The sequence below is a fragment of the Canis lupus genome, chromosome 20 (assembly GCF_003254725.2).
Source record: "Canis lupus dingo isolate Sandy chromosome 20, ASM325472v2, whole genome shotgun sequence".
Taxonomy (NCBI): Eukaryota; Metazoa; Chordata; class Mammalia; order Carnivora; family Canidae; genus Canis; species Canis lupus.
The window spans coordinates 8842601-8867718 of NC_064262.1; the positions used below are offsets into that span (position 1 = coordinate 8842601).

Genomic DNA, 25118 nt, shown 5'->3' on the forward strand with positions numbered 1-25118 from the left:
AGATGCGTAACCCACTGCACCACCCAGGTGCCCCTCATTTTTCTCTTAAGTAACAATGTGACAGGCATCCTTGTAGTTCAATCTGAGAGCATATCCATGAGTGTTTTCTTAGGATAAGTTCTCGGAAATTGGCAAATCAGTCAAAAGAGGTTTAGAGACTTTCATTTTTATGTTTTTGTGATTAATCCGTTATTTCCGAGAGTTATATTTGATCTGTGCGTTGCCATTCTTTGTTGCTTTAATTCCGAGTGAGAATCTCTGGCAATAGTCACTTAGTAGTAGTCAACTCCTGCCCGCCTTATGGCTTTCACATAGGTAACTCTTTCACATGCTTCTGAATCCAAAATGTGCAGCGGGTTCTCAGTGCAATGTCTCCATCCCCTCCAATGTCTCCATCCCCTCTTATCCTCCAGCCACTCAGAAGTCACCAAGGTTGGGACACCTGGGTGCCTCAGAGGTTGAGCGCCTGCCTTCAGCTCAGGGCGTTTTCCTGGAGACCCAGGATCGAGTCCCACGTCGGGCTCCCTGCATGGAGCCTGCTTCTCCCTCTGCCTGTGTCTCTGCCTCTCTCTCTCTCTCTCTCTCTCTGTCTCTCATGAATAAATAAATAAAATCTTAAAAAAAAAAAAGTCACCAAGGTTATCAGTGTCTTGTAGACACTTCCAGAAATATTTGATGTCCATGCAAACACACACACACACACACACGTACACATACACACACACTTTCCCCACTCCTTACAGAGTGCTAGCCCTGCACCACGTCTGTTACTCTGGACCTTGCCTTGCACTTAGCACACCCATATGCCATCCCACATCAGCACATAAAGGGCTTCCTTCGTCTCTTTTGTGACAGCTTGGTGCTCCACTGCATGGATGTGCTCTAACCAGTGTCCTATTTGTTATTTCTGATGTTTGCTTCTTACACACTATGGTATGTAGCCTTTTTAAAGTCAGCTTCTACGGAAAGTATAACACACTTAGGAGTACAGAAATTGTCACCTCTATGATTCAGTAATTTACACAAAGTGAACATGCCTATAGAAATAGTACACAGATCAGGAATCCTCATGTCCTCTTCCAATCACTGCCCCCAAAGGTATGCACTATCCTGACTTTTCTTCCTGTAGGTTAGTTTTGCCTGCCTTTGATTTGTATATAAATGGGATCACACTTTTTCTCAATTGTATGGTTCTAAGATGCAGCAAATTGTTGCACACAGCAAGTTTGTTCTTTCTCAGACAAGATCCTGCTCTGGTGTGAGGGTGAGGGTGGGGGCAGTGGGGGGAGGGGAGGGAGCAGGCTCTCTGGTGTCTTCTCTTACAAGGGCACTGATCCCATCTGGAGGCCTCACCAAACTCTAATTACCTCCCAAAGGCCCCACCCCCCCAAATACAATCGCACTGGGGATTAAGGCTTCTACATATGAATTTTGTGGAGACACAGTTCAGTCTATAGCAAGCCTCTGTGGAGTCCTGGGGACAGATAGCCCTGGGGACAGCTGGTCTGACCCCCAGGAAAGGGTAGCAGCTGTGGTGTGTCCTGTATGGAAGAGGCCACTGAACAAAAACAGAGGCCTCCCTTTTGGAGTGTCCAGCTCAGCAGATGTCCCTTGAGGGTGGTGTAACAGTGTTATAATGAGACACTATTACAAGAGCTGCGCATAAAATGCATCATTAGAAAGCTTTATATGGGGGCCCCTGGGTGGCTCAGTCAGTTAAGCATCTGACTCCTGATTTCAGCTTAGGTCACGAGTTCAAGTACCACATTGGGCTCCATGCCCATCATGGAGCCTACTTAAGGAAAAAAAAGCTTTCTATAAAGGCATATTTACAGCACAAGCTTTAAAGAAAATAAACACCTGAGTGTATCATATATTTGCTCTTACTAATTCTTCACTACTTCTGGTCTCACTCAGGTTTCATTATCAAAACTCAAGTGTCACTCTTCTTTTTAACTGTCTTTTAGTTTCTTAATTATTTTTTTAAAACTTAAGAGGATTTCATATGGCCTGGCATAGATGGAAAAGGATTGAACATAATAATATAGTTTTTGTTATAAAAATATATGCAGATGTTAGACACTTTCAACAGTACAGGATGGCACAGAATGAAGTGTCCCCACTACCCCTCCCTTCCTGCCCATTTCCCAGGCCACCTCTCAGAGGTATCCACCATTAAATTGCTTCTGTATACTTCTATAAACGTTTACAGATATGCAAGCTTATATGTGTGTTCTTTGAAAAAATCAATATCTTGAGTGATGTTTTTAAATTTCATGAGTAATATATGAAGACATTCATTCTGAAAAGCTGAAATGTTTCATAAAGGCTAAAGTCCCCACCCCCTCCCTGCCCAGAGGCCACCACTCTTATAAATTAAATTTCCATTTCCCCCCCAATCTCTTTCTGTGCATTTACGTAAACACTCATGAGGCAAATATATTATGTCATTTTCTGCATTCCCCCCTACTGACTTTCTTCCTCTCACTCCCTCATGGTAAAGTACTCAGAACATAAATTTTACCATTTTAACAGTTTTTTAAGTGCACAATATTGTGTACTACATCCATCTCTCTCTCTTCCAGAACTCTTTTTCATCTTGTAAAACTCTGTCCCTTTTTTATATTTTTTAAAGATTTTGTTTAGGGCAGCCCAGGTGGCACAGTGGTTTAGTGCCACCTTCAGCCCAGGGCATGATCCTGGAGACCCAGGATAGAGTCCCGTGTTGGGCTTCCTGCCTGGAGCCTGCTTCTTCCTCTGCCTGTGTCTGTGCCTCTCTCTCTCTCTCTCTCTCTCTCTCTCTCTGTGTGTGTGTGTGTGTCTCTCATGAATAAATAAAATATTTTTAAAAATAAAGATTTTATTTATTTACTTGTTTATGAGAGAGAGAAAGAGAGAGAGAGCATGGAGGGTGCAGAGGGAGAAGCAGACTCCCCAGTGAGCAGGGAACCTGATGCTGGAATATGAGCTGAGCCCAAGGCAGACGCTTACCGACTGAGCCACCCAGGCGCCCCTTTCTGTCCCCTTTAAACACTAATCCCCCATACTCCTCCCTCAGCGACCAACATCCTATTTCCTGTCTCTGTGAATTTGACTGTTCTGGGGACCTCAAGTAAGTGGCATCCTACAGTGTCTTTCTGTGACAAGCACATTGCACTGAACACAATGTCCTCAAGGTTCCTCCATGTTGTAGCATGTGTCAGAATTCCGTTCCTTTTTAAGGCTGAATAACATCACTGTATGTAGACCACCGTCTGCTGTTCTGAACCATGAAGGAGTGTGCCCATGCACGATCTCTACCTGTTCATAGATCAGAGAGGAGAGGGGCTTCAGAGCATGGCCCTGCCCTACATGGGCTGGGTCTGACCCCAGCTGTGTTATCTCTAGCTATGTGACCTTGGGCACATCATTTAACCTTTCCGGACCTGTTTCTTCATCTATAAAATGGGAATAACAATTCATTAATAAACATAGAGCAGTTAGAACAATGCCTGAAACACGGAAAGCACTGACTACATGCTTGACTTTTTAAAATAACAATTCCCTGGTGCCTGGCTGGCTCAGTGGGTAGAGCATGTGAGTCTTGATCTTATGAGACTGAGCGCTTCCTACTGCGCTATGAGGCACCCGAGTCCTGATCTTAGGGTCAGAGTTCAAGCCCCATGTTGGGCATGGAGCCTCCTTTTTTTTTTTTTTTTTTTTAAGGTTTATTTATTGAAAAGAAAAAGAGCAAGTGGCAGGGAGGGGCAGAGGGAGAAGCAGACTCACCAGTGAGCAAGGAGCTTGACATAGGACTCCATCCCAGGACTCTGGGATCATGACCCAAGCCAAACACAGACACTTAACTAACTGAGCCACCCGGGTGCCCAGGCATGGAGCCTACTTAACATTTAAAAAATAAATAAAATTACAATTGCTTTATTTATTTTTTTAGGGGGGGGAGAGGAGGCACAGAGGGAGAGGGAGAAGGAGAGAGAGAATTGGAAGCAGGCTCCATACCCAGCATGGAGCTGGATGCAGGGCTCAACACCAGGACCCTGAGATCATGACCTGAGCTGAAATCAGGAGTCGGACCCTTAACCGACTAAGCCACTCAGGTGCCCCAAAAGTACAATTGCTCTTTGCAGCAGATGTCAGGTTCAGAAAGTTTGCTGTGTCATTCCTTACAGAGCTGCTCATTCCTTCTGGCTGTTCCAGAGCATGTACATCCTTCTTAAAAATCATAGATGGGATCATACTCTACATTGTATTGTGTGCCTTAGCTTTTTAAATTTCTTAATACGTCTCAGGTTTTCCACGACAACATATACAATTGTTCGCCACTTGTTTTAATGGCTTTGTAGTATTCCGTGGCATGGATATACCATACTTTATTTAATCAGTTCCCTCTTTTTTTTTTTAATAAATTTTTATTTATTTATGATAGTCACACAGAGAGAGAGAGAGGCAGAGACACAGGCAGAGGGAGAAGCAGGCTCCATGCACCGGGAGCCCGACGTGGGATTTGATCCCGGGTCTCCAGGGTCGCGCTCTGGGCCAAAGGCAGGCGCCAAACCGCTGCGCCACCCAGGGATCCCATAATCAGTTCCCTCTTAATAGACATTGCCATCCTCTCTTATAAAGACGGTGGTGCAGTGAATATCCTGTATGCACCTTTCATGTACATGCACAAGCCCAGCCATGGGATACATTTGAGGCAAGGGATAAGTACCTTTAGGATTTGTGTGGATATTGCCACGTTGTTCTCCAAGCAGAGTGTATGAGCCACCTTCACACGCCATAGACCATGAGGCATACCCCCATCACAGTGATGCTGCCGACCACCCAGTCTATGTTGTGGCCTTGAGAAGTAAATATCACCATTTCTCTGATGACAGAACTGAGGTTCAGAGAAGTGAAATGACTTGTCCAAGGACACATAGATAAAAGCTGTTTGCCCAATACATGCATGTGATACAGACCTAAAAATAACACATTATTATAACAGGACCAGGTTTGGCTGCATGTGATAGGAAAACCCAAAATAATTGTCTAATGACCCCAGGTTCTAGTCTCTTACATTAAACAGATGCCCAAGGGCAGCTCTGGTGGCTCAGCGGTTTAGCGCCGCCTTAAGCCCAGGGCATGATCCTGGAGACCCTGGATCAAGTCCCACATCAGGCTCCCTGCATGAAGCCTGCTTCTCCCTCTGCCTGTGTCTCTGCCTCTCTCTCTGTGTGTCTCTCATGAATAAATAAATAAAATTAAAAAAAAAAAATAAACAGATGCCCAAGAGTTAGGTGGTTCAGAGCTGGTATGGTAGCGCTGAAGTCAAGAGCTCTCTCTCTTTTTTTTTTAAGATTTATTTATTTGAGAGAGATAGCATACACGAGTGGGGGAGGGGCAGAGGGAGAGGGAGAGAGAGAGAATCTTAAGAAGACTCCCTACTGAGCATGGAACCCAATGTGGGGGTCAATCCCATGACCCTAAGATCATGACCTGAGCTGAAATAGAGTCGGAGGTTTAACTATCTGAGCCACCCAGGTGCTCAGGTGGGGTGAGGTCCTCATTCTCATTGTTGAAGACCAATGTGAGAGCCTTAGACATCCCTTCTGCCTTCTAGGCTGCAGGGTGGAGGAATGGATTAAGAAAAAGGGGCAAAGAGCACATTCTAGCATCCTTATAAATCTGTTTATATAAAGTTATTTTTCTTGAGGACACATAACACATCGGCATGCATTTTTACCTACCCATGTGGCCTAGTCATGTAGCTGCAAAGAAAGCTGGAAAATGCAGTCTCAGTAATCAAGGGTCAAGTTCTCAGCTAAAAACTGGGGCTTCTAATAGTAAGGAAGATGTCGTAGCAAAGTACTGGTCTCCATCATGATTATGTGTAAAAATTAAGCTTATTGCCTTCCCCACTTCACCAGTAATAATTTATATATCTCTTCTCACCTGCCAATTGATTCTCACAAAAGCACTATGAAATGAGTAGGGTGGATGTCATGACCCCCATTTTACAGATGAAGAAAATAAGGCCCAGAGATGTAAACTGACTTTGCCTAAAGTAACCCAGTGAATGGGTGGGAAGCGAAGAATGGGAGTTTAGCTTCCTGTTGAGGCCATGCAAGGTGGACTGTGTCTCATGGCTTCAAGGAGAAAGGCTCGGTTTGGTGCTAGTATATCTTTAACTTCTCTCACACTATTAAGTCTCTTAAACAGAGAGAGCGAGCTCAGAGCATTTGGCAGGCAAAAGTATCCAGCTAGAATCTAAGAACGTTGTTTTGGTTTCATTATATTTATAGTTTCCTTCTATTTGTGGCAAATGATCCTGGTTTCCTTTTCTATGATAGTGATATAAAGCTTACTTTTTAAGTAAATGCCTCTAAGTTAAAAAGTGAGTCTATTTAAAGAAAAATGTTAAGTAAAGACCTGTCTGGGTTTAAATACAGATCCCACCACTGACTAGCTCTGTGACATGGGATATGATACTTGATTCCTCTGAGCCTGTTTTCTCCTCTGTAAAATGAGGATGATGATTTTTCCCATCATATAGATTTGTTGCAGCATTAAACAAGATCATGATGTCAGGAGCTCTGCATCCTGGCACAGTTAGGCACTCAATACCGTTTATCAGCATTAGTATCACATTATGAATATTCCTTTTTTTTAAAAAAGATTTTATTTATTTATTCATGAGACACACACACACACACACACACACACACACAGAGAGAGAGAGGCAGAGACATAGGCAGAGGAAGAAGCAGGCTCCCTGTGGGGAGCCTGATGTGGGACTCCATCCTGGGACTCCAGGATCACCCCCTGAGCCAAAGGCAGATGCACAACCTCTGAGCCACCCAGACATCCTTCATTATGATGAATATTCCTATTATTAATTTTGTCGCAACACTTTCAGAGTGCTTGGAGCAGGGGAAATCAGTGGACTGTAGGGTAATGGATAGATGTGCCCCACCCGAGGGTGCCTTCCCCTATACCAGTGGTTCTCAACCAGGGGCACTTTTGCCACCTGGGGGACATTTGGCAATATCTGGAAGTCAGATACTATTTTTTTTTTTAATTTTTTTTAAAATTTATTTATGATAGTCACAGAGAGAGAAAGAGGGAGAGGCAGAGACATAGGCAGAGGGAGAAGCAGGCTCCATGCACCGGGAGCCCGATGTGGGATTCGATCCCGGGTCTCCAGGATCGCGCCCTGGGCCAAAGGCAGGCGCCAAACCGCTGCGCCACCCAGGGATCCCAGATACTATTTTTTATTATGACTGGGGGTCATAATAAAAAAACATGGTGGTGGTGCCCCTGGCATCTAGCAGATAGAGGTGGGGAAGGATACTTAATATCCCACAAGGCACAGGACACCCCACCCCCCCCCCCATCATGAAGAATTACAAAGTCAAGTGTCAAAAATGTTCCCATTGAGAAGCCCTCCTCCACAGGGCACCCTGCACCTGTGTCTGTGTTTTCCAAAAGAGACTTGAACTCGGACTCCAAAGATCTCAGCCTGAGTTTCCTCATCTAGGACATGAGGGTGCTGAAACCTGCCAGCTCCTGATGGTTGAACCCCGGGGTCACTTCCTTGTTCTAGGCTGTCCCCTTGTGATCTCTTCCTCTCTTCCCCCAGGTCCAGAGAAACCATCTGATAGACTCCCCCCTCCCCCCTCCATTTTGCTTGATTTCTGGGTGTTTCCCATTCCCTGAGCAGCCTCTGGGGTCCCACCGCCACCACCTACAACGCTGCAGAGCAGAGGAGGCAGAGAGTCGAGGGAGAGATGGAGAGGCCCCACCCCCACGGTCTCCCAGCACCCTGTGATTCGGGTCTCAGCCCCTGTCAGCTTCCTTGCTAGCACTCCTTGACATGCAGAACTATTCTATTGTTGGCTTGATTGTATTTCCACACACACACACCCCTTCTTCTGGGGACCTCGCCTCCAGCGTCCCCACACCTTGCACAAGGCCCGGCACATACGTGGCACTCGGGATTTACACGTGCAGTGTAGAAGGAAGAGCCGGAGAGAGGAGGGGGCGGGGGGCTAGATCCAGAGGAGGAGAGGCGGGGAGAGAGGAGGAGGAGGAGGCCTGCTGAGGGGAAGAGGGTGGAGGCCACACCTGAGCGCGATCCACGGCCCTCGAGAGAGCGAAGGGCTGTGAAGAGCAGAGGAAGACCGAGGAAGATAAAGGGGTGGCCCTGAAGGGGAGGAATGGGAGGCGCGGGAGCCCGGAGAGCCGGCGGCCGGGAAGGGAACTCCTGGGGGGCTGGGCGGGGGGGGGGGGGGGGGGGGCCTGCGGAGCCGAGAGGCCGCCCCCGGGCGCCGGCGGGATGCAGTCTCCATGGAAACGGGGATGCTCCGCGAGGGAGAGGAAGCGCGGCACGCGGGAGGGGGGCGGAGAGCTGGGGGTGGGGGTGGCCCCTTCTCGGGCTCCCTTCCTCCCCCCTCCCCCGCCTGCTGGGGAGGCGGGAGCCACCTGGGCGGGAGCCCCCGGACCGCCTGGGCGCTCCTTCTCCCCCCTTCCCCCTCCCTCCCGGGCATTGGACCCTCCTCCGGTCTCCGACTGGGGCCTGGAGGGCCTTGCAGAAATGTCGAGGAGGTGGGGGTGGGGTGTGGAACGGATGGGTTGACCTCATACTGCGCCGCAGGGCTCAGTCCCGAGCCTTCCGTCTCCCTAATTCCGGCAGCCCGGGACTTACCTGCCCACAGCTCCCGAATTCACATCTCGCACCTCCGGTACCGATTTCCCCCAGAGCTTCCCTCTCCGTTTGGGTGTCTAAAGTGCACCTTCGAGTTTATCAAGTTCTTTAGCTCCCCAAGCTCATTCTCACCCCCGGGCTTCCTGCATTTGCCATCCCCTTTGCCAGGAACTCTTCCCAGCCCCCAGGCAGCTCACTGTACTCTAGCTGGGATTCACCTTGGAGGAAGTGTGTGTGTGTGTGTGTGTGTGTGTGTGTGTGTGTGTATGATCACAGTGCTGTGGGGGATCCCTGCATCAGATGAGGAGCATAACCTAGGTGTGTGGGGGACACTGTCGGGTCACGGAAGGGCGGCAGGGGAGGTCACAGGAGTCCAAACCTTAGAGCAAGGGGCCCCAGCGCACTGGCAGATGGGTCTGGGGCCTAGGGAACACTTCCTTGAACTGTAGGAGGGGGAGAGACCTGACAAAAAACGAGGGCGTCCCCTCCCCCAACTAGATGGACCTCATAGACTGAGGGCAGAACTGGCCACCATCCCCTCTTTGTCATCACTGTCCTCTAAAACTCAGGCTAAGCACCCCATGGGCCTGGTGTGGAACCTTAGGGTCTCAGACAGTCACCTTATTGTTAGTGGGGCTGTCAGGCACTAAGAGGGCAACATGGAGCCGCAGACACACTCCTAGGTCATGGGGCAGGCTGCTCACCGGCAGGCAGCAGGGGAAGGTCACTGCCCCTCTTGCTTACTGAGCTCGGTTGGCTGTGATTGGCCATGTGGGGCGTGCGCTTCTCTCGGAGCCAGTTGGTCACCAGAGGAATGCAATGTGCTGATTGGTTCAGACTTCGGTCCCACCTACTAGACTGGGCGCTGGGAAGAGCCTACCTGTACTAAGTGGGTTGGGATCGGCAGAGGTGGGTCACTAAGCAGAGACTGAGTGGATGCCAAGGTGGGGGAACCAAGCAGGGGCCTATTTCAATAGAAGGCACTTCTTGGCCTCGCCTCTTCTCCCCTCCCCCACCATCTGACACTAAGCTCCAACCTCCTTATTTGTGTGACTACTATTTTTATCATTATGACTGGTTTTGGTAATAATAACATTTATCCAGGATTTACTAGGTCAGGCAATTACATTTGCTGCCTCCTGTAATCTTTACAATCACTTGAATACTGTCATTATTCCCATTTTACAGATGAGAGAGCTGAGGCTCCAAGGGGAAAGAACTGGCTTGAGGTCACACCTCTAGAAAAAAAGCTGTGTCAGGATTGGGGCTCCAGCCCTCTCCTTTGCCCTAATGGACATTTCCCCCACTAACCATGAGCTTTGTGAGGGTAAAGCCCAAGTAACACACCCTGCTGCTGCCTTGTATAGTGCCTGGCACCCAGTGGGCCTTCAGCGAGGAAATGCGAGGCCCTGTGCTGAGTGTCCTACACACATCCTTCGATCCTTGCCACCACCCCGTGTGGTGGGAACCATGATTTCCATGATGAGACACCAACAGGCCAAATCCCCAAAGTCGTACACTGAGTAGGTGAAAGACCTTACCCCAGTCTATGCTCTGAACACAGTGCTCAACTGTGTGAATGAGAACGTGTGTCCAGTGTCTTGAAGAAAAGGAAATGGAGCTCAATAATAGTTGTTGAATGAATGACAAAAAGAAATCAAGAATGATGAGGATGGGAGGGAGTAAGCATGGTCAGTTTGCTAAAGGGAGCTGAGAGAGGTGATCATGGATTGCTCTTTTCTTGTATTTCGAGGAAAGCTTCCCGGAGGAGTTGTTTGATGGGAGGCATAATGGGCCCCTGGAAAGTTCTGCTCTCTCCGAGGCAAGAAGCCAGCTCAGATCCAGGGAAGCGGTTAACAGGCCGGTTGACTGGCCGAGGAGCGGGAGGGCGCGGCCTGCGGGGGCCCTGGCTCTGGGGAGTACTCAACCCCTTCTCTCTTCCTCCCTGACCATGGCGGTGCACCGGCCTCGGCACCCTCAGCTCTGTGCCTCGTGCTGGGCTGCATGATCTTCCCCGACGGCTGGGACGCCGAGACCATCCGGGACATGTGCGGGACCAAGACTGGGAAGTATTCCCTGGGGGACTGTTCGGTGCGCTGGGCATACATCCTGGCCATCATCGGCATCCTCAACGCCCTCATCCTCTCCTTCCTCGCCTTCGTGCTGGGCAACCGGCAAACAGACCTGCTGCAGGAGGAGCTCAAGCAGGAGAACAAAGGCGAGTGCACGTCCGGGGCGGGGCAAGGGTGGGGGGGGTGTCATCCAAAAACTGGAAAAAGTGCACACAGTCCAACCACCTTAAAAGCAATTTGACGTTATTGCTCAAGTCCGAACATTTGCATGCCTGGGACCCAGCAATCCCAACTATGAGTAGAAACTCATGAGAAACATTTAAGAACGCTCTTGGCAGTGGTTTCAAAATAGCAAACCACTAAAAAACAACCTACATGGCCACTGACAGGAGGATGGATAAATAGTGATATATTCATATCATGGAATAGGGTATAACTGAAAATGAAGGCACTGCAGTTATAGGTAACAGAATGGATACATCTTGGAAACAATATTGAGACGGGGGTGGGGAATGGGGGAGCGGGGATCAAACTCCAGAACATGACAGAGTGATATTTTTATGAAGCTCAATCAAAAACCAAGAGACGCTAACTAATGTATGGTTTAATCATAAATATATTTATGGCTGTACTGTCTTTTTTTTTTTTTTTTGAGTAAAGAAACAATACATAGGGATCCCTGGGTGGTGCAGCGGTTTGGCGCCTGCCTTTGGCCCAGGGTGCGATCCTGGAGACCCAGGATCGAATCCCACTTTGGGCTCCCGGTGCATGGAGCCTACTTCTCCCTCTGCCTATGTCTCTGCCTCTCTCTCTCTCTCTCTCTCTGACTATCATAAATAAATTTTTAAAAAATATTTAAAAAAAAAGAAACAATATATACAGAAGACAGGATGATGCTTATCTGTGGTTGGGATAGAAGAGGGAAGGCCAAAAAAAAAAAAAAAGAGGGGAGGCCAGGAGCTTGAGATGGGGGTGTGCAGGCATGTACAAAATATTGGTGGAGTTCTTGCTCGGTGAGCCCACACAGGTGTTACAGGATGCTTTATACCTTGCATATTACATACTAACTTTGTATATATCGAGTAACATTGAAATCCCATAAAAAAAATTTACACCTGAGGCCAGAGACTGTGGGCTAATTTATCAGATGTTCATCTATACATGTACATACATTATATGTCCTTTTATAAAATATACAGTAAGCGTCATATGCTAATATAACACAGAGTAGGCATCATCCTAAACAAATCCCTTGTAAGGTTGCTTTTTGTACCCAACCCTAAAGCATGTCTTAAAGATCTTTCTTTATCCTTTTATGGAGAACCCTTTTTATCCAGTGCTTAGCATTACGTCAGATGGAGGAACTGTAACTATTTAACTATTTTCCTTTTAGGGACTCTAAGGGAGGTTTCTAGGATTTTACTATCACCGACAATGCTACACTGGACATCTTTGTCTATGCCTTCTTTTACACAGTGCTTTCTTGGTGTGTTTCCAGAAATGGAATTGCACACGTAGTATTATAACGATAGTGCCAGATCGCTCTCCAAAGGAGGGTTGGTCTTCTGAGTCAGGGGCCCGCCCTGCCCCCAGAGCAAGGGGAGGCCTAGCCCGTCTTCGGTGGACAGACACCCGTCTGCCTGGGTATGCGTTCCCTGCCGTGAGCAATAGGAATAGTGGTTTTCATAATTACACCCTGCCTCGAGCTATTTGCATGTGCTAGGTCTATATTTAGCACTTTCCATTAATTGCATTCCTCTCTTGGAGTCTCATCTATAAAATGGGGCTAATGGCAGTGAGGGTTTTTATCTCATCTGGCAGGAGGTGATTTAGTATTGTGGTGGAGCCCTTGGACTGAAGGCAGACTGTGCTGGAAGCAAGTTGAGGACTTCATCTTCGGGAGCCTTACTTTTCTGTCCTTCCTCAAATGAGGGTGATGGAAACAGTACCACCTGGTAGGCCTGTCCAACGAGGAAGAAAGACTGTGTCTATTTAGGGGCACTTGGTGAATACTCAGTAGAAGCTGTCACTCCTCAAGACACCCCCCCAGGCAGGCATCATGACCATCATTTTACAAATAAGAGAGGTGAGGTCCGTGGAGGTCCAGTAACTCACGCAAAGGTCACTGAAGCAGTGCAGTCAGGATTTGAACCCAGGTCCCAAGTTGGAAGGCCAGGCTCTTCCATGCTGCTGCCCTGCTTCCTATTTTAGGGCCCTTTTTTAGGGCCTTTTTTAGTGGCCGAGGGGGAGCCTTTAGGGCTGCTCACCTGTCTTTCTCTGAGGCTCCTGTCTGTCCCTGGAGACCCTGACCACCCCATGGCTTCTGTAGTGTTGCTGTGAGGTCAGGGCCTGCCCTCTGGTGGCAGCTTCTGGAAGTGCATGACTAAGAGCCATGTGGCCTTGTGAAGAAGGGGTTTGGGAATGTAACTGGTGTGAGGTGGGCGCACCCAGCGCCCTCTCCTCTCTCTGCAAAGTGCCCAAGCTCAGTGTTTAAAGTGATGTGAAGGAGACCCAGTTTGTCTTCCTTCAGTGTCGGGGGTTGGGAGGTTCTCCATCCCTCACTGGAAACTCAAGGTGAGAGCCTTACAATTCAGTTCTGAGCCAGACCTCCAGGACAAAAGTAAACACTAAAATAACTTGCCATCGGGATCCCTGGGTGGCGCAGCGGTTTGGCGCCTGTCTTTGGCCCAGGGCGCGATCCTGGAGACCCGGGATCGAATCCCACATCGGGCTCCCGGTGCATGGAGCCTGCTTCTCCCTCTGCCTGTGTGTCTGCCTCTCTCTCTCTCTCTCACTGTGTGCTTATCATAAATAAATAAAAATTAAAAAAAAAAAAATAAATAAAATAAAATAAAATAACTTGCCATCATTTCCAGGATTTACTATGCACTAAACATTATGGAAAGTCCTTAGCTGCAATGATTTATGACTTTTTCACACCTCAGAATCACCCTATGAAGTAGGCTCTTATGCCCGTTGTACAGTTGAGGAAATTGAGGCTCAGAAGGTTCGAATGGCGTACTCAGGACCATCCAACTCACCAGAGGCCTGGCTGGATTTCTGTACTGTACTGTACTGTACTCCTCAACCCTGAGGAGTAGCCGAGGGGAGCCCCAATGCTCTGGTAGTCTCTGACTTTCTCCAATTCTCTCTCTCTCTCTCTCTCGTAGATTTTGTGGGCTCTACAGTAAGCTCCGTGTTGCGGCCAGGGGGTGATGTCTCCGGATGGGGAGTCCTCCCCTGTCCCGTCGCTCACTCACAGGGACCCTGAGGGCCAAGATCACAGCCCAGGACTTGACCTGTCCTCAGCTTGTCCCTTTGCCTGCCCTCTCATCCCTTCATTCAAGCTCCGAGGGAAGACCCCATCCAGGACTGACTTCTCACCTGCTACCTGCCTGTAGCTCCAGGCTTTGAAGAGGTTGGGGCTGGGATGCAGCGTGGGGGAGGGCCTGATTCTGCTCCTCCCTCAACTGACCTAAGGGAGCTGGAGCCCTGGGCCCTTGGGCTTCTCCCTTCCTCCCTAGCCCGGCCTGGGGCCCCTGCAGAGTCTCCAGGGGAAGAGGCGCTGTGGTTTCTGTTCCCCAGGCCCTGGCAGTCTGGAGGGCTCCTGCCTGGCTGCATCCTTGCCTCCTCTGGTCCCTGCCTCCTGCAGAAACTTATTCAAGACACTGGCCCAGGGTGGACCGGACTCTTTACTATTCCCCACCACCCCCGATGATGGTTCCATCACATCATCACAGAGCTCCAGGCACCACCAGCCTCCTCGGGGCCTCTCTGCTGCCCGCGCCAGCCTGTTTTCACCTCTCCCAAAGGAGTCTGAGCTGCACTGAGGGGGAAAGCACAGCGTGTCCCTTTCAGCTGCTGACGGGGGCCCTGGGCAGCCCAGAGTCTGAGGACAGACAGGCTCTGGAGGCAGTGGGAGGAGGCGCTCTGACTCCTGTCTCGGTGGCGTCTGACCATGGCAGCTGGGGCTGGAAGGGGCTCAACCCGGGGCTGGCCTGGCCTTCTCCCTGCTGGGATGTCTCACCAGTGACTGGACCCTTGACCCTGGCCTGTTTTGTACAGCACAGACTTCTTGGCCCTGTTGTCAGGGCTGGGGGTTTGGGAGGGGGGCCTAAGAGTGGGGAATTAGGGGATGCATCACCCCTCTGCCCCTTCTCATGCCCCCAATCCGGGCATCTGCCAAGGGCAGAGACTGTCTTGCCTCTTTGATACTTTTTCTGCATAACTTGAACTTGCAGGTCACCTCTGAACAGGGTACCCCCTGTCCCCCATCCCCAGGCCTTGTAACCCTATCCCCACCTCCACTTCCTCCTCCTTGCCCACCTCTCGCCTTGCGTTATGCCCAGGGTCTGCAGCCCAATGGGCAGTGCTTGGAGCTGAGGCATGAGTGTGTGTGTGTGTGTGTGTGTGTGTGTGTGTGTGTGTGAGCGTGAGGGTGTGTGTGTGTGTGTGTGTGTGTGTGTGTGTGGTGGAGAGCAGAAGAGGAGTCTTCTTTCTCCCTCCCCTCCCACTGTGGGGGCATCTCCTTCCCCCTTGGCTGGGAGCAAATGGAGGAGACTCCAGGTGTTTCTGAACTCCCCTCACTGCCTGGTGGACCTGGTGGTAGGGCCATCTGGCCTGGGGTGTGGACAGCCCCTTCCAGCCCCCGGTTCAGGCGGCATGTTGGCTTCATCTAGTGTGCCTGCTTGTGTCTTCAAGTACCGGGGGGAAGTGGTGATCCACTGTGTAACAGGAGCATGAGGCCTCTGCAGGTCCAATGGGGAAGCTTGTTGTCATCATTTCCTGTGTGGGTCTCAGCCAAAGGAGGGGAGAAAAGCAGCGAGTGCCATGTATTTGCCAATCTTGTGTTCATTTCCATAGGACTTGGACCTGAGAGGGTTTCCAAGACAGACCCTAGAAATCCTCTGCGTGAGACCCCCATCCAGACCCTAACTGGAATCAGATGCTGGGTCCTGGTAGGATTCTTGAAACCTGGAACTCACTAAGTCCTGACCCTCCCTCCTCTTGAGCAAACACCTTTCCCCTGGTGCTCTGGCCCCAGCCCAGTGCTCCCCTCGCCTCCCCAGGGCTCTACCTGCAGGGCTGGGTTGTGCTGAATGGGAGGGTTGGGGGAGCCTCTTTGGAGGCAGGGGACAGAAGTGAGTTCCTCAAAGATCCAAACCAAAGCCCAGTGTCGGGAGGCTGTAGGGGGGCAGGGGTGGTGGGGGGTGGGAGGGAGCCAGTGGTTGGGAAGGGGGAGAAGCCTGAGGTGGAGAGAGTGAGAATGAGTGGAGAGGGAAGAGGGTGGAGAAAGGCAGAGAGGAGAGGAGAAGGGACTGTGATGCAGAGAGCCTGGGGTGGGAGAGGAAGGTGGCTGGGAAGATGAAAGGAATAGGGACAGGGAAGGGAGGCAAATGTAGGGGTGAGCTGTGGATGGCAGACTGGGGTGCAGGGGAGCTGCATTGGGCAGAGGAGCAGGACACTGAGGGATGGATGCCCTGCTGCAGGGGTGGGTGGCACCAGAGCCCTGTGCTGGGGGGAGGTCAGAGCCACCCCTCAGAGGCCCAGGCCACTGCCCACCCCTTTGGGGTAGGGGTGCCACTAGAGTGCGGGTTAGTGGGAGGGAAGAGGGAGGTTAACCCCTTTGAGGGGGTCCTGAGTGCCTCCACCCATCGCCATGCACCAGCCAGTTGTTGCCTTTGCCAAGGAAGGGCCAGCTCCAAGGTGAACCCGGGAGTGTGGTTAGAAGAGCTGGGTTGGGCCGGCTGAAGGAGTGCCTGCCGGGAGAACACCGGGGAGGAAGGGAGGCTGGAGCGAGCACCAAACCATAGCCCTGTCCTGAAGCTTCAGCAGAGGCGGGAGCAGAGCCAGAAACAGATGTTTCAGGTAGGGGCCCCACGTGAGGCTGACGTGCCACCACCTTGTGACTCTGATGGCTCTCTGGGGGCAAGGAAGCCGTCGTCGTGGACAAGGTGAGGTTTGTGGTTTGCCTTAGCCAACCCCGGCAATTTGGCTTTTGCCTTTGGGAGGAGACAGATGCAGAGATCACCTGTTCCCACCTCAGTATGGCCTCTAGGACTCTTGGTTCTCGAAAGAAGCTGAGCTTTGAGCAGTCCAGTTGTGACTGGATCAGAAGGGCCTGGCACTAACAGGTGGTTTCTGCTCTCGTCTGGGGACTTTCAGGAGAGGCCGAAGCAGCCACAACATAGAGATGGTTGAGAGCGCTGGTTGGTCAAGTCCTGGGCCTCTAAGATATGAAAACTTTCATGTTTGGGAACCAGTTACCCATTAAGGAAAACACTGTTTTCCTGAGGGGGTAAGGACCATGATTAGGATTAATCCTTTTCAGGCCTGGACTGGCTAAGCTGAGAGATTTCAGATGAGGCTGCAGGGAAATCCCTTGGCCTCCTTGAGATTCTGCTTGAACACAGCAGGGGAATCAGCCTTCTCCAACTTCCAGTGTGATTGAGACAAGGGAACCCTCTCTTTGGAGAAGCTGGGACCTTCCCAGCACAAGAAACTTACGCAGGTCCCTGCCTGGCTCAGGGCTAGCCTTCGGGTGGGCCTGGAGTTTCCTGAGAAGGGAACAAGGGGGACAGTCCTTCCCAGAGCTCTGACCAGCAGACCTCAGGGGCCTGTGCTGTGTGTCGTTAGGATAGCTTGGTGTCGTCTACACCCCATTAGTAAGTTCTGTCTGAATGTGTCCTCGCTGTTCATCGTCCAGTTTGGTAACATTTATTTTGGTCCTGACCCCTTCTGCTGCTGCTGGATTTGAGCTTCAGTGCAGGTGGAATGATGTTCAAATAAAGAAACACTTTATATCACCTATGCTGGCTGCTTCTTCTCTGAGTTGACCCCACGGGGACGAAGAGGGTTGAGAGTCTACCATTGGCATCAGGTTTGGCTGCATATTAACAGAGCTACCACGGTGGCTTAACAAGAGTCTATTTACCTTTCATATTAAGTCTGGAGGTAGCCAGACCATGACCGATATGGCCCACAGCGTTATCAGGAACCCAGGCTTCTATCTTTCTGCACTGCCAATTTCAACCCTGGCTTCCAGTCTCAAGGACACTGCACAGCCCAAGATGCCTGCTGGAGTTCTAGTCACTTGGTCCACATTGCATTTGACGGAGACTTCTGGAAATCCTATAGGACTGGGTCACATTGCATACCTAGCTAAAATGTAATCTTTCAATGGGGCACATTGCCACCCCAGATAAACTTGAGGTTCAGATAAACCTTCCCAGATAAACCAAGGAGATGGGAGAGAATAGATGGAACAGGCAGCGAGCGGTCTACACACTGCTGATTAATTGAACAGGCTTGACTTTGGACTCTAACTAGAACAAACAAGGGTCCACCCTTTTCTGCATGTGAGGCCTGGACAAGTCCTTTCACTTCTAAATCCCCATTAAATAAATGCAATTGATGATAGTGATCTCAGGGAATTGTAAGAAACAAAGGAGGGAATGCAGATTGCTTGACAGCATCTGGCACATAGTAACGTGTCCCATATGGTAGCTGGATTGATTATCATGTCTGCACTTGGAAATGAGTCTTCATTCAATACATTTTGAGCACTTGGTATAGACTAAACACTTAAAAGAACAAAAACATTCTTGTATTAAAGGTATTAAAGGTCAATCTGAAAAAAATAAAGGTCAATCTGGCTAAGGAAATGAACATGTAAAAATAATGTAAAATGTGCCGGGTGCAGGGTATTGTGGGCACCCTGGGTAGGGACACCTTACCTGGCTTTTGGTGGGGTGGGTAGAGCAGAAGACCGTTTTACTGTAGGGTGTGTAGAAGTTGGCAGGCAAGGGTCAGGAAAGCCATTCATGAGAGAAGGCAGCTTAAGGAAAGAGCAGGGTAAGAAACAGAATGCTACATGAAGAGAACTAAAAGCCGTTTAGCAACGCTGAACTATAAGGTGCGAGGCACGGAGGGTCAGAGATTAGTCTGGAGACAGGCAAAGTCAGATGATGAAAAAGCTGGGGAGCCGTGAACAGAAATCTGGATGTTCAGAGCAATAGGGAGCCATGGGATGATTTTATCAGGAGAGCAGCACGATTAGATTTGCATTTCAGGAAGATCACTCTCATTGCGTTGTTACGGAGCTGAGGTGGAGGACAATTTTATTTTTTTTTATTTTTTTTTTTTTTTATTTTTTTTTTTTTTTTTATTTTTTTTTTGAGGACAATTTTAATTAAAGAGTTAGTCTGGCCTGAAACAAGGTGGTGGCAATAGGTCTGAGAGAGGTGAGAAATTCATTATTTAGGAAGTACAACTACAACTGAGGGACGCCTGGGTGGCTTAACGGTTGAGCATTTGCCTGCAGGTCAGGGTGTGATCCCGCAGTCCCGGGATCAAGTCCCACTTCAATGCTTGTGCTTCGATGCTTCGAATCTTCTCCCTCTGCTTGTGTCTCTGCCTCTCTCTCTCTCTCTCTCTCTCATGAATAAGCAAATAAAATCTTAAAAAAAAAAAAAGGAAGTACAATTTACACTTGGTAGCTGATTGGCTGTGGGGTAAGAGAGTGGCACCAAGGAGAATGTGTATGTTTTTTGCTTGGGAGACAAGAAAGATTTGTCAGGATAGCAGGGGAACAAGATGATCAATCAGTTCAGTTGGAGACTTGTTAAGTTTAAGAAGCAAATGGGAGGCGCCTGGCTGGCTACTGGTTGAGTGTGCAACTTCTGATATTGAGGTTGGGAGTTCAAGCTCCAAGTTGAGTGTAGAGATTAAAAAATCAATAGAAAAAGGGGGAAAAAAAGCGTGTAGGACATCATGGTGGAGTTGTCCAGTAGTCAGTTGAATTAGATAGATTTGGGAGCTCAAGAGAAAGATCTGGGCCAGAAACATGAGCATATAGGTAATGGTCAAAATGTGAACCACAGATGAGTTTGCTCAGGGTGACTGTATTGTGTGAAGAACACAGAGCTATGGCGTGAATGCTGGAAAACAGCAACATGTAAAGGTCAGAGGAATGTAGGTCCAAAAGGAGAGGACAATGGAGGAGTCAGAGCTGTGTTTGGAGAAAAAAACATGAAAATGTGTTATGGAAACATTCAAGAGAAAGGTCAGCTGGAGCAAATTAGTTCAGAATTAGGGACTGAAAAAATGTGCCCATTGGATGTGGAAGCAAGAAGGCCATTGTTGAATTTGAGGATGTAGAATCTCTTTCTTTAAATGAAAGAGTTCCAAATGTTTATAGATCATCGCCAGTAAGAGTTTTAAAGCTGGAGAGAGGGCAGCCCCGGTGGCGCAGCGGTTTGGCGCTGCCCACAGCCCAGGGCGTGATCCTGGGGATCCTGGATCGAGTCCCACATCAGGCTCTCTGCATGGAGCCTGCTTCTCCCTCTGCCTGTGTCTCTGCCTCTCATTCTCTCTCTGTGTTTCTATGAATAAATAGATAAAATCTTTAAAAAAAAAAAAGCTGGAGAGATAATGGGGCATGCTGGTGGCTCAGTGGTTAGGTGTCTGACTCTTGATTTTGGCTCAGGTCATGATCTCAGGGTTGTAAGATCGAGCCCTGCATCAGGCTCTACACTTAGCATTGAGTCAGCTTTGGGTTCTCTCTCTCCCTCTGCCCGCCACCCCCATTCTCTCTAAAATAAATATTTTTTAAAAACAGAAATAAAGAGGGCAGCCCTGGTGGCAGAGTGGTTTGGCGCTGCCTTCAGCCCAGGTCATGATCCTGGAGACCCGGGATCGAGTCCCATGTCAGGCTCCTTGCATGGAGCCTGCTTCTCCCTCTGCCTGTATCTCTGCCTCTCTCTCTCTTTCTCTCTCATGAATGAATAAAATCTTAAAAAAAAAAAAAGAAAAACAGAAATAAAGATAAAAAGAGAATGACTAAGAAGAGGTGAGAAGGCCTTTTTTTGGGGTAGAGAGAAGTGCAAGGTTTAGGGAACTCTTGCTTGATGGTATCCGTTTTCTTGATGAAGCAGGAGACAAGACTGTCCACTGAGAGAAGGGAATGAGCAGGGGGCTCAAGAAGTGGCAAAAGTTTGGAACAGTTACTAACATGAGCTTTCAAAGGACCAAAAGATTGATGTGTGACCATGAGTTTGTGGAGGTATCAATTGACTGGAAGGCGGGCAGGCACAGAGAAGGCAGATTGTGGAGTGATAAGTAGGTGCCGGGTAAGCAGTGTCCTGCAAGTGTTTCACTCCTGCCATGACATCCAGGTTGCTTACAGAAAAAGAGCCAGCAGTGGGACAGATAGAGAAAATAAGGGAGTGAAGTTTATGTGACAGAGCTGGAAGAAGAGGAAACAGTGGTTAGAAAGCTGGATGTTTGACCTGAATATTCTAATAAAGATGGCTTTGAGATGTGAGGCAAGGAATAGGTTGTCCACCTAAATGGTGAGCATAATGGCAGGAACTGGGGTGCAGATGAGCCAAAGTTGTCCAAGAACCAAAGAGTGGTGGGGAGGCTAAAACAGGACTGCATGGGAAAAGCTACAAGCATAATAATCAGATGTGTGTACCAGTGCAGCAGGAATTTTTATGAGGGACACAATTGATTTGGGAACATTGTGGGGAGAATCTTTAGGCAAAAGGATGTGAGAAAGAGCAGTCTCCACTTAAAGGGGCTTGCAAAGGAGGTATCCTAAGGAGAGAACCTTATGTCCATATTTCAGTAAGGGCTTGTCTATCAAAGGAAAGAGGTGTCCAGAGAGCAGAGCAGAAAGGTTAGGACAGAACAGAGGAAAAACTACATCGTACGAGTCAAGAGCACCAACAGCAGAGATGACCGAGAACTCTCATTTTGGGAAATGACAAAGCACAATAAGAGTGTGAAGTTTGGTAGAATTCGTGACTCAGAACTTCAAATGGAGCTCTGGTTTGAAACCCCTTTCTTCTTTCTTTTTCTTCTTTCTTTCTTTCTCTTTCTTTCTTTCTTTCTTTCTTTCTTTCTTTCTTTCTTTCATCTTTCTTTCTTTCTTTCTTTCATCTTCTTTCTTTCTTTTTCTTTCTTTTTTTTCTTTCTTTCTTTCTTTCTTTCTTTCTTCTTTTTCTTTCTTTTCTTTCTTTCTTCTTTTTCTTTTTTCTTTCTTTCTTTCTTTTCTTCTTTTTTTAATATAAGGATTTATTTTTTTTTAATTTTTAAAAAAGATTTTATTTGTTCATGAGAGACACAGAGAGAGAGGCAGAGACACAGGCAGAGCAAGAAGCAGGCTCCATGCAGGGAGCCGGACGTGGGACTCGATCCTGGGTCTCCAGGATCACATCCTGGGCTGAAGGCAGCACTAAACCACTGAGCCACCCGGGCTGCCCTGAAACCCCTTTCAAGTCCACCTAGGCACAGCGAAAGGCTCAGTGATCCCAGCTGCTGGCACCAGCTCTAGAGGTGCTGGAAGGCTCAGGTGCCAAAGCAGGTACAGGAATCCAACCTGAGTGCACTGGAGGCTTCTTCAAATTCATTTACTCATTCAGAAAAACACTTTACTGAATGCCTGTTTTGGTCTGGTACTAGACATAGGCCCTGGGCTCAAATGATCACAGGCTAGTTAGTGGAGGGTTGTTTGCCTGTTTAGAGAGGCTAAGATTCTGGTTCTTGTTTTGTTAGATGAAATGTACAGGTTTAGGGAACTCTTGCTTGATGGTATCCATTTTCTTGGTGAAGCAGGAGACAAGACTGGTCAGGTAGGTGAAATATTGTAAAATACCCTACATTACCATAGGGACAGACTCTTGCTAGTCATCCCAGACTTTTCATGTACTTACCAACACTATCCCCTTCTTTCCTAAGAGAAACCATTACTGTGACTTTGATGGTAATCACTTCCCAACTTTTATTATTATTATTTTTAATTGAGTGAGCATCTTTTTTTTAACTTAAGATTTCATTTGACAGAAAGAGAGAGCGTGAGAGCACAAGCAGGGGGAGCGGCAGAGGGAGAAGCAGGCTCCCCACTGAGCAGGGAGTGCCGTGTGGGGCTCCATCCCAGGACCCTGGGATCATGACCGGAGATGAAGTCAGACACTGAACAGCCTGAGCTACCCAGGCAGTCCTGACTTTGTGTCTTTTCCTACTTCACTTCTTTTTGTTCCTCCTTGTAATTTGTTGAAGAAAGTGAACCATTTGTTATGTAGTGTTCCACAGCTGGAATTTTGCTGGCTTCATGCCGTGGTGTAGTTGAACAAATTTCTCTATTCTCTGTATTTCCAGCAAATAGGTATTTGGATCTAGATGCTTATTTACATTCAGTTGTGTGTGTTGCACATTTTAATGAATATTTCATAGTTCCTGGCTTTTTCATCATGAGATACATGATGTCTAATTGTTTTTGTCATTAGGAGTTGCAAAACAGTGATATTCCAATTCTATCACTCTGTCTTCAGTTATTTGTGAGAACACTTCTTGAAACACCCACATTTACTATCTAGTTAGCCAGTTGTACAACTTGTATAGGAAAGGCAAGAAAAATGCTGGTCTTCTTCTTTAACAGTTTTCAAAAATAGAGCTTGTTACCTAACATTTTCCTAAGATGAACAATTATGTTTTGGTACTATTATGAACTCATGGATTTAAACATACGTATTTTTTTTGTTACATTTATTATCCTAATTAATGGTTAAAATGTTCCAGTGTTGGTCAGCAGAAGCCTCTTTAATTTGGTGTGAATCTTTTAAACCTAATTATCTTTGATGGTGTCCTTGCTCTCTGGTATGACAGGATGTTCTAGACTAATCTTGTATATGTCTTTCCTCAGACCAAATCAACCATTTTTCTAAGAAGCTCTATCTCCAAGCTCTTCCTGTTGACAGAGCTAAGACAGGGACACATGAAGCTTATATGTGTATATATGATCTATCTATGGAATCTATTTGTGTCCATCTATCCATCCATCCATGATAAAATACCTCATGATTTAATACTGATAAATAGAAGGCTTTGGCTTAACATCTAAAACTCTTTTCCCCCCTATACTGAGAATCCTGTCAAAGATATCATTTGATTTGTCCCACATTAAAGTCCTCAGATACACTGCCCCTAGTATGATCACTAAAAATATATTCTTTTTAGCTTGTTTTACTTTGTTGTACTATATATATCTTGCCTAAGTTACATAAATAATTTTATTATTATTTTTAAAGATTTTATTTATTTATTCACAAGAGACACAGAAACTTAGGCAGAGGAAGAAGCAGGCTCCATGGAGGGAGCCTGATGTGGGACTCGATCCCAGAACTCCGGGATCACATCCTGAGCCAAAGGCAGACGTTCAACCGCTGAGACACCCAGGCATTCCGATTTTATTATATTTCAAAGATTTTATTTTATTATTATTATTTTTATTTATTTTTTTTTTATTTTTACTTATTTATGATAGTCACAGAGAGAGAGAGAGAGAGGCAGAGACACAGGCAGAGGGAGAAGCAGGCTCCATGCACCGGGAGCCCGATGTGGGATTCGATCCCGGGTCTCCAGGATCGCGCCCTAGGCCGAAGGTAGGCGCCAAACTGCTGCGCCACCCAGGGATCCCTATTTTATTATTATTTTTAAGATTTTATTTATTTATTCATGAGACAGACAGAGAGAGAGAGAGAGAGAGAGAGAGAGAGAGAGATTGAGGCAGAGACACAGGCAGAGGGAGAAGCAGGCTCCATGTAGGGAGCCCGAAGTGGGACTCGATCCCAGGTCTCAAGGATCACGCCCTGGGCCAAAGGTGGTGCTAAATCGCTGAACCACCCGGGCTGCCCTATTTCAGATTTTAAGTAACCTCTACACCAAATATGGGGCTTGAACTCACAGCCCTGAGATCAAAAGTCACAAGCTCCACTGATTGAGGCAGCCAGGCACCCCACAAAAATCATTTTACATGCTCTCTTTATATTTCTTAGTTCTACATATAGTTAACTGTATATTATTAACTCACTCCAAATTTTCTATTGATGTTTCTCAAGAAAGTTTGGTTGTCTGAACTCAGTTTCTAATAGATACCTAAGAGCTAACAAAAATAAAATTGCCCAAGTTCTTGTTATATACTTGAAAGTCAGTTAGTTGGTATGAAACTCATGGCTCACAGTCTCTTAAATATTTTGTTTTCTTTTGTCATAAATTGTTGCTTTCCAAAACCCTGAAATAATGATATAGCTAAATTTTCTTTCCATTTAAGTAACTTTCTGGGGAGCCTGGACATCCAAGATTTTTTTCCCTTTCTCCAACAATTTTACTAGAAGTTCTTGATTTTGGTCATTCTGGGTTCTTGGTATGCAATATGCTCTTCCAATTTGTTTAAAATATTCCAATAAAGTTTTCTTAAATTATAACTTTTGGCATCTGTTCTGTTCTCTTATCTGTCTTTGGGAACTCCTATTATATACATGTTTTTTTGGCCTTTTATAATTGTCACTTTTTATTTT

At 47.6% G+C, this 25118-nt stretch overlaps 1 protein-coding gene across 1 annotated transcript in view; it reads left to right on the forward strand.

Annotated features, from left to right (window-relative positions):
• LHFPL4 (LHFPL tetraspan subfamily member 4) overlaps window positions 1–17566 on the forward strand; it is a 33967-nt gene extending 16401 nt beyond the window's left edge. The window contains exons 3-4 of the mRNA XM_025450762.3: window positions 10668–10904; window positions 13929–17566. Of these exons, the coding sequence (XP_025306547.1) occupies window positions 10668–10904; window positions 13929–14029 (338 nt within the window). The 3' untranslated portion in view covers window positions 14030–17566. The remainder of the gene's footprint in view (window positions 1–10667; window positions 10905–13928) is intronic.
• The last annotated feature ends 7552 nt before the right edge of the window (window positions 17567–25118 follow it).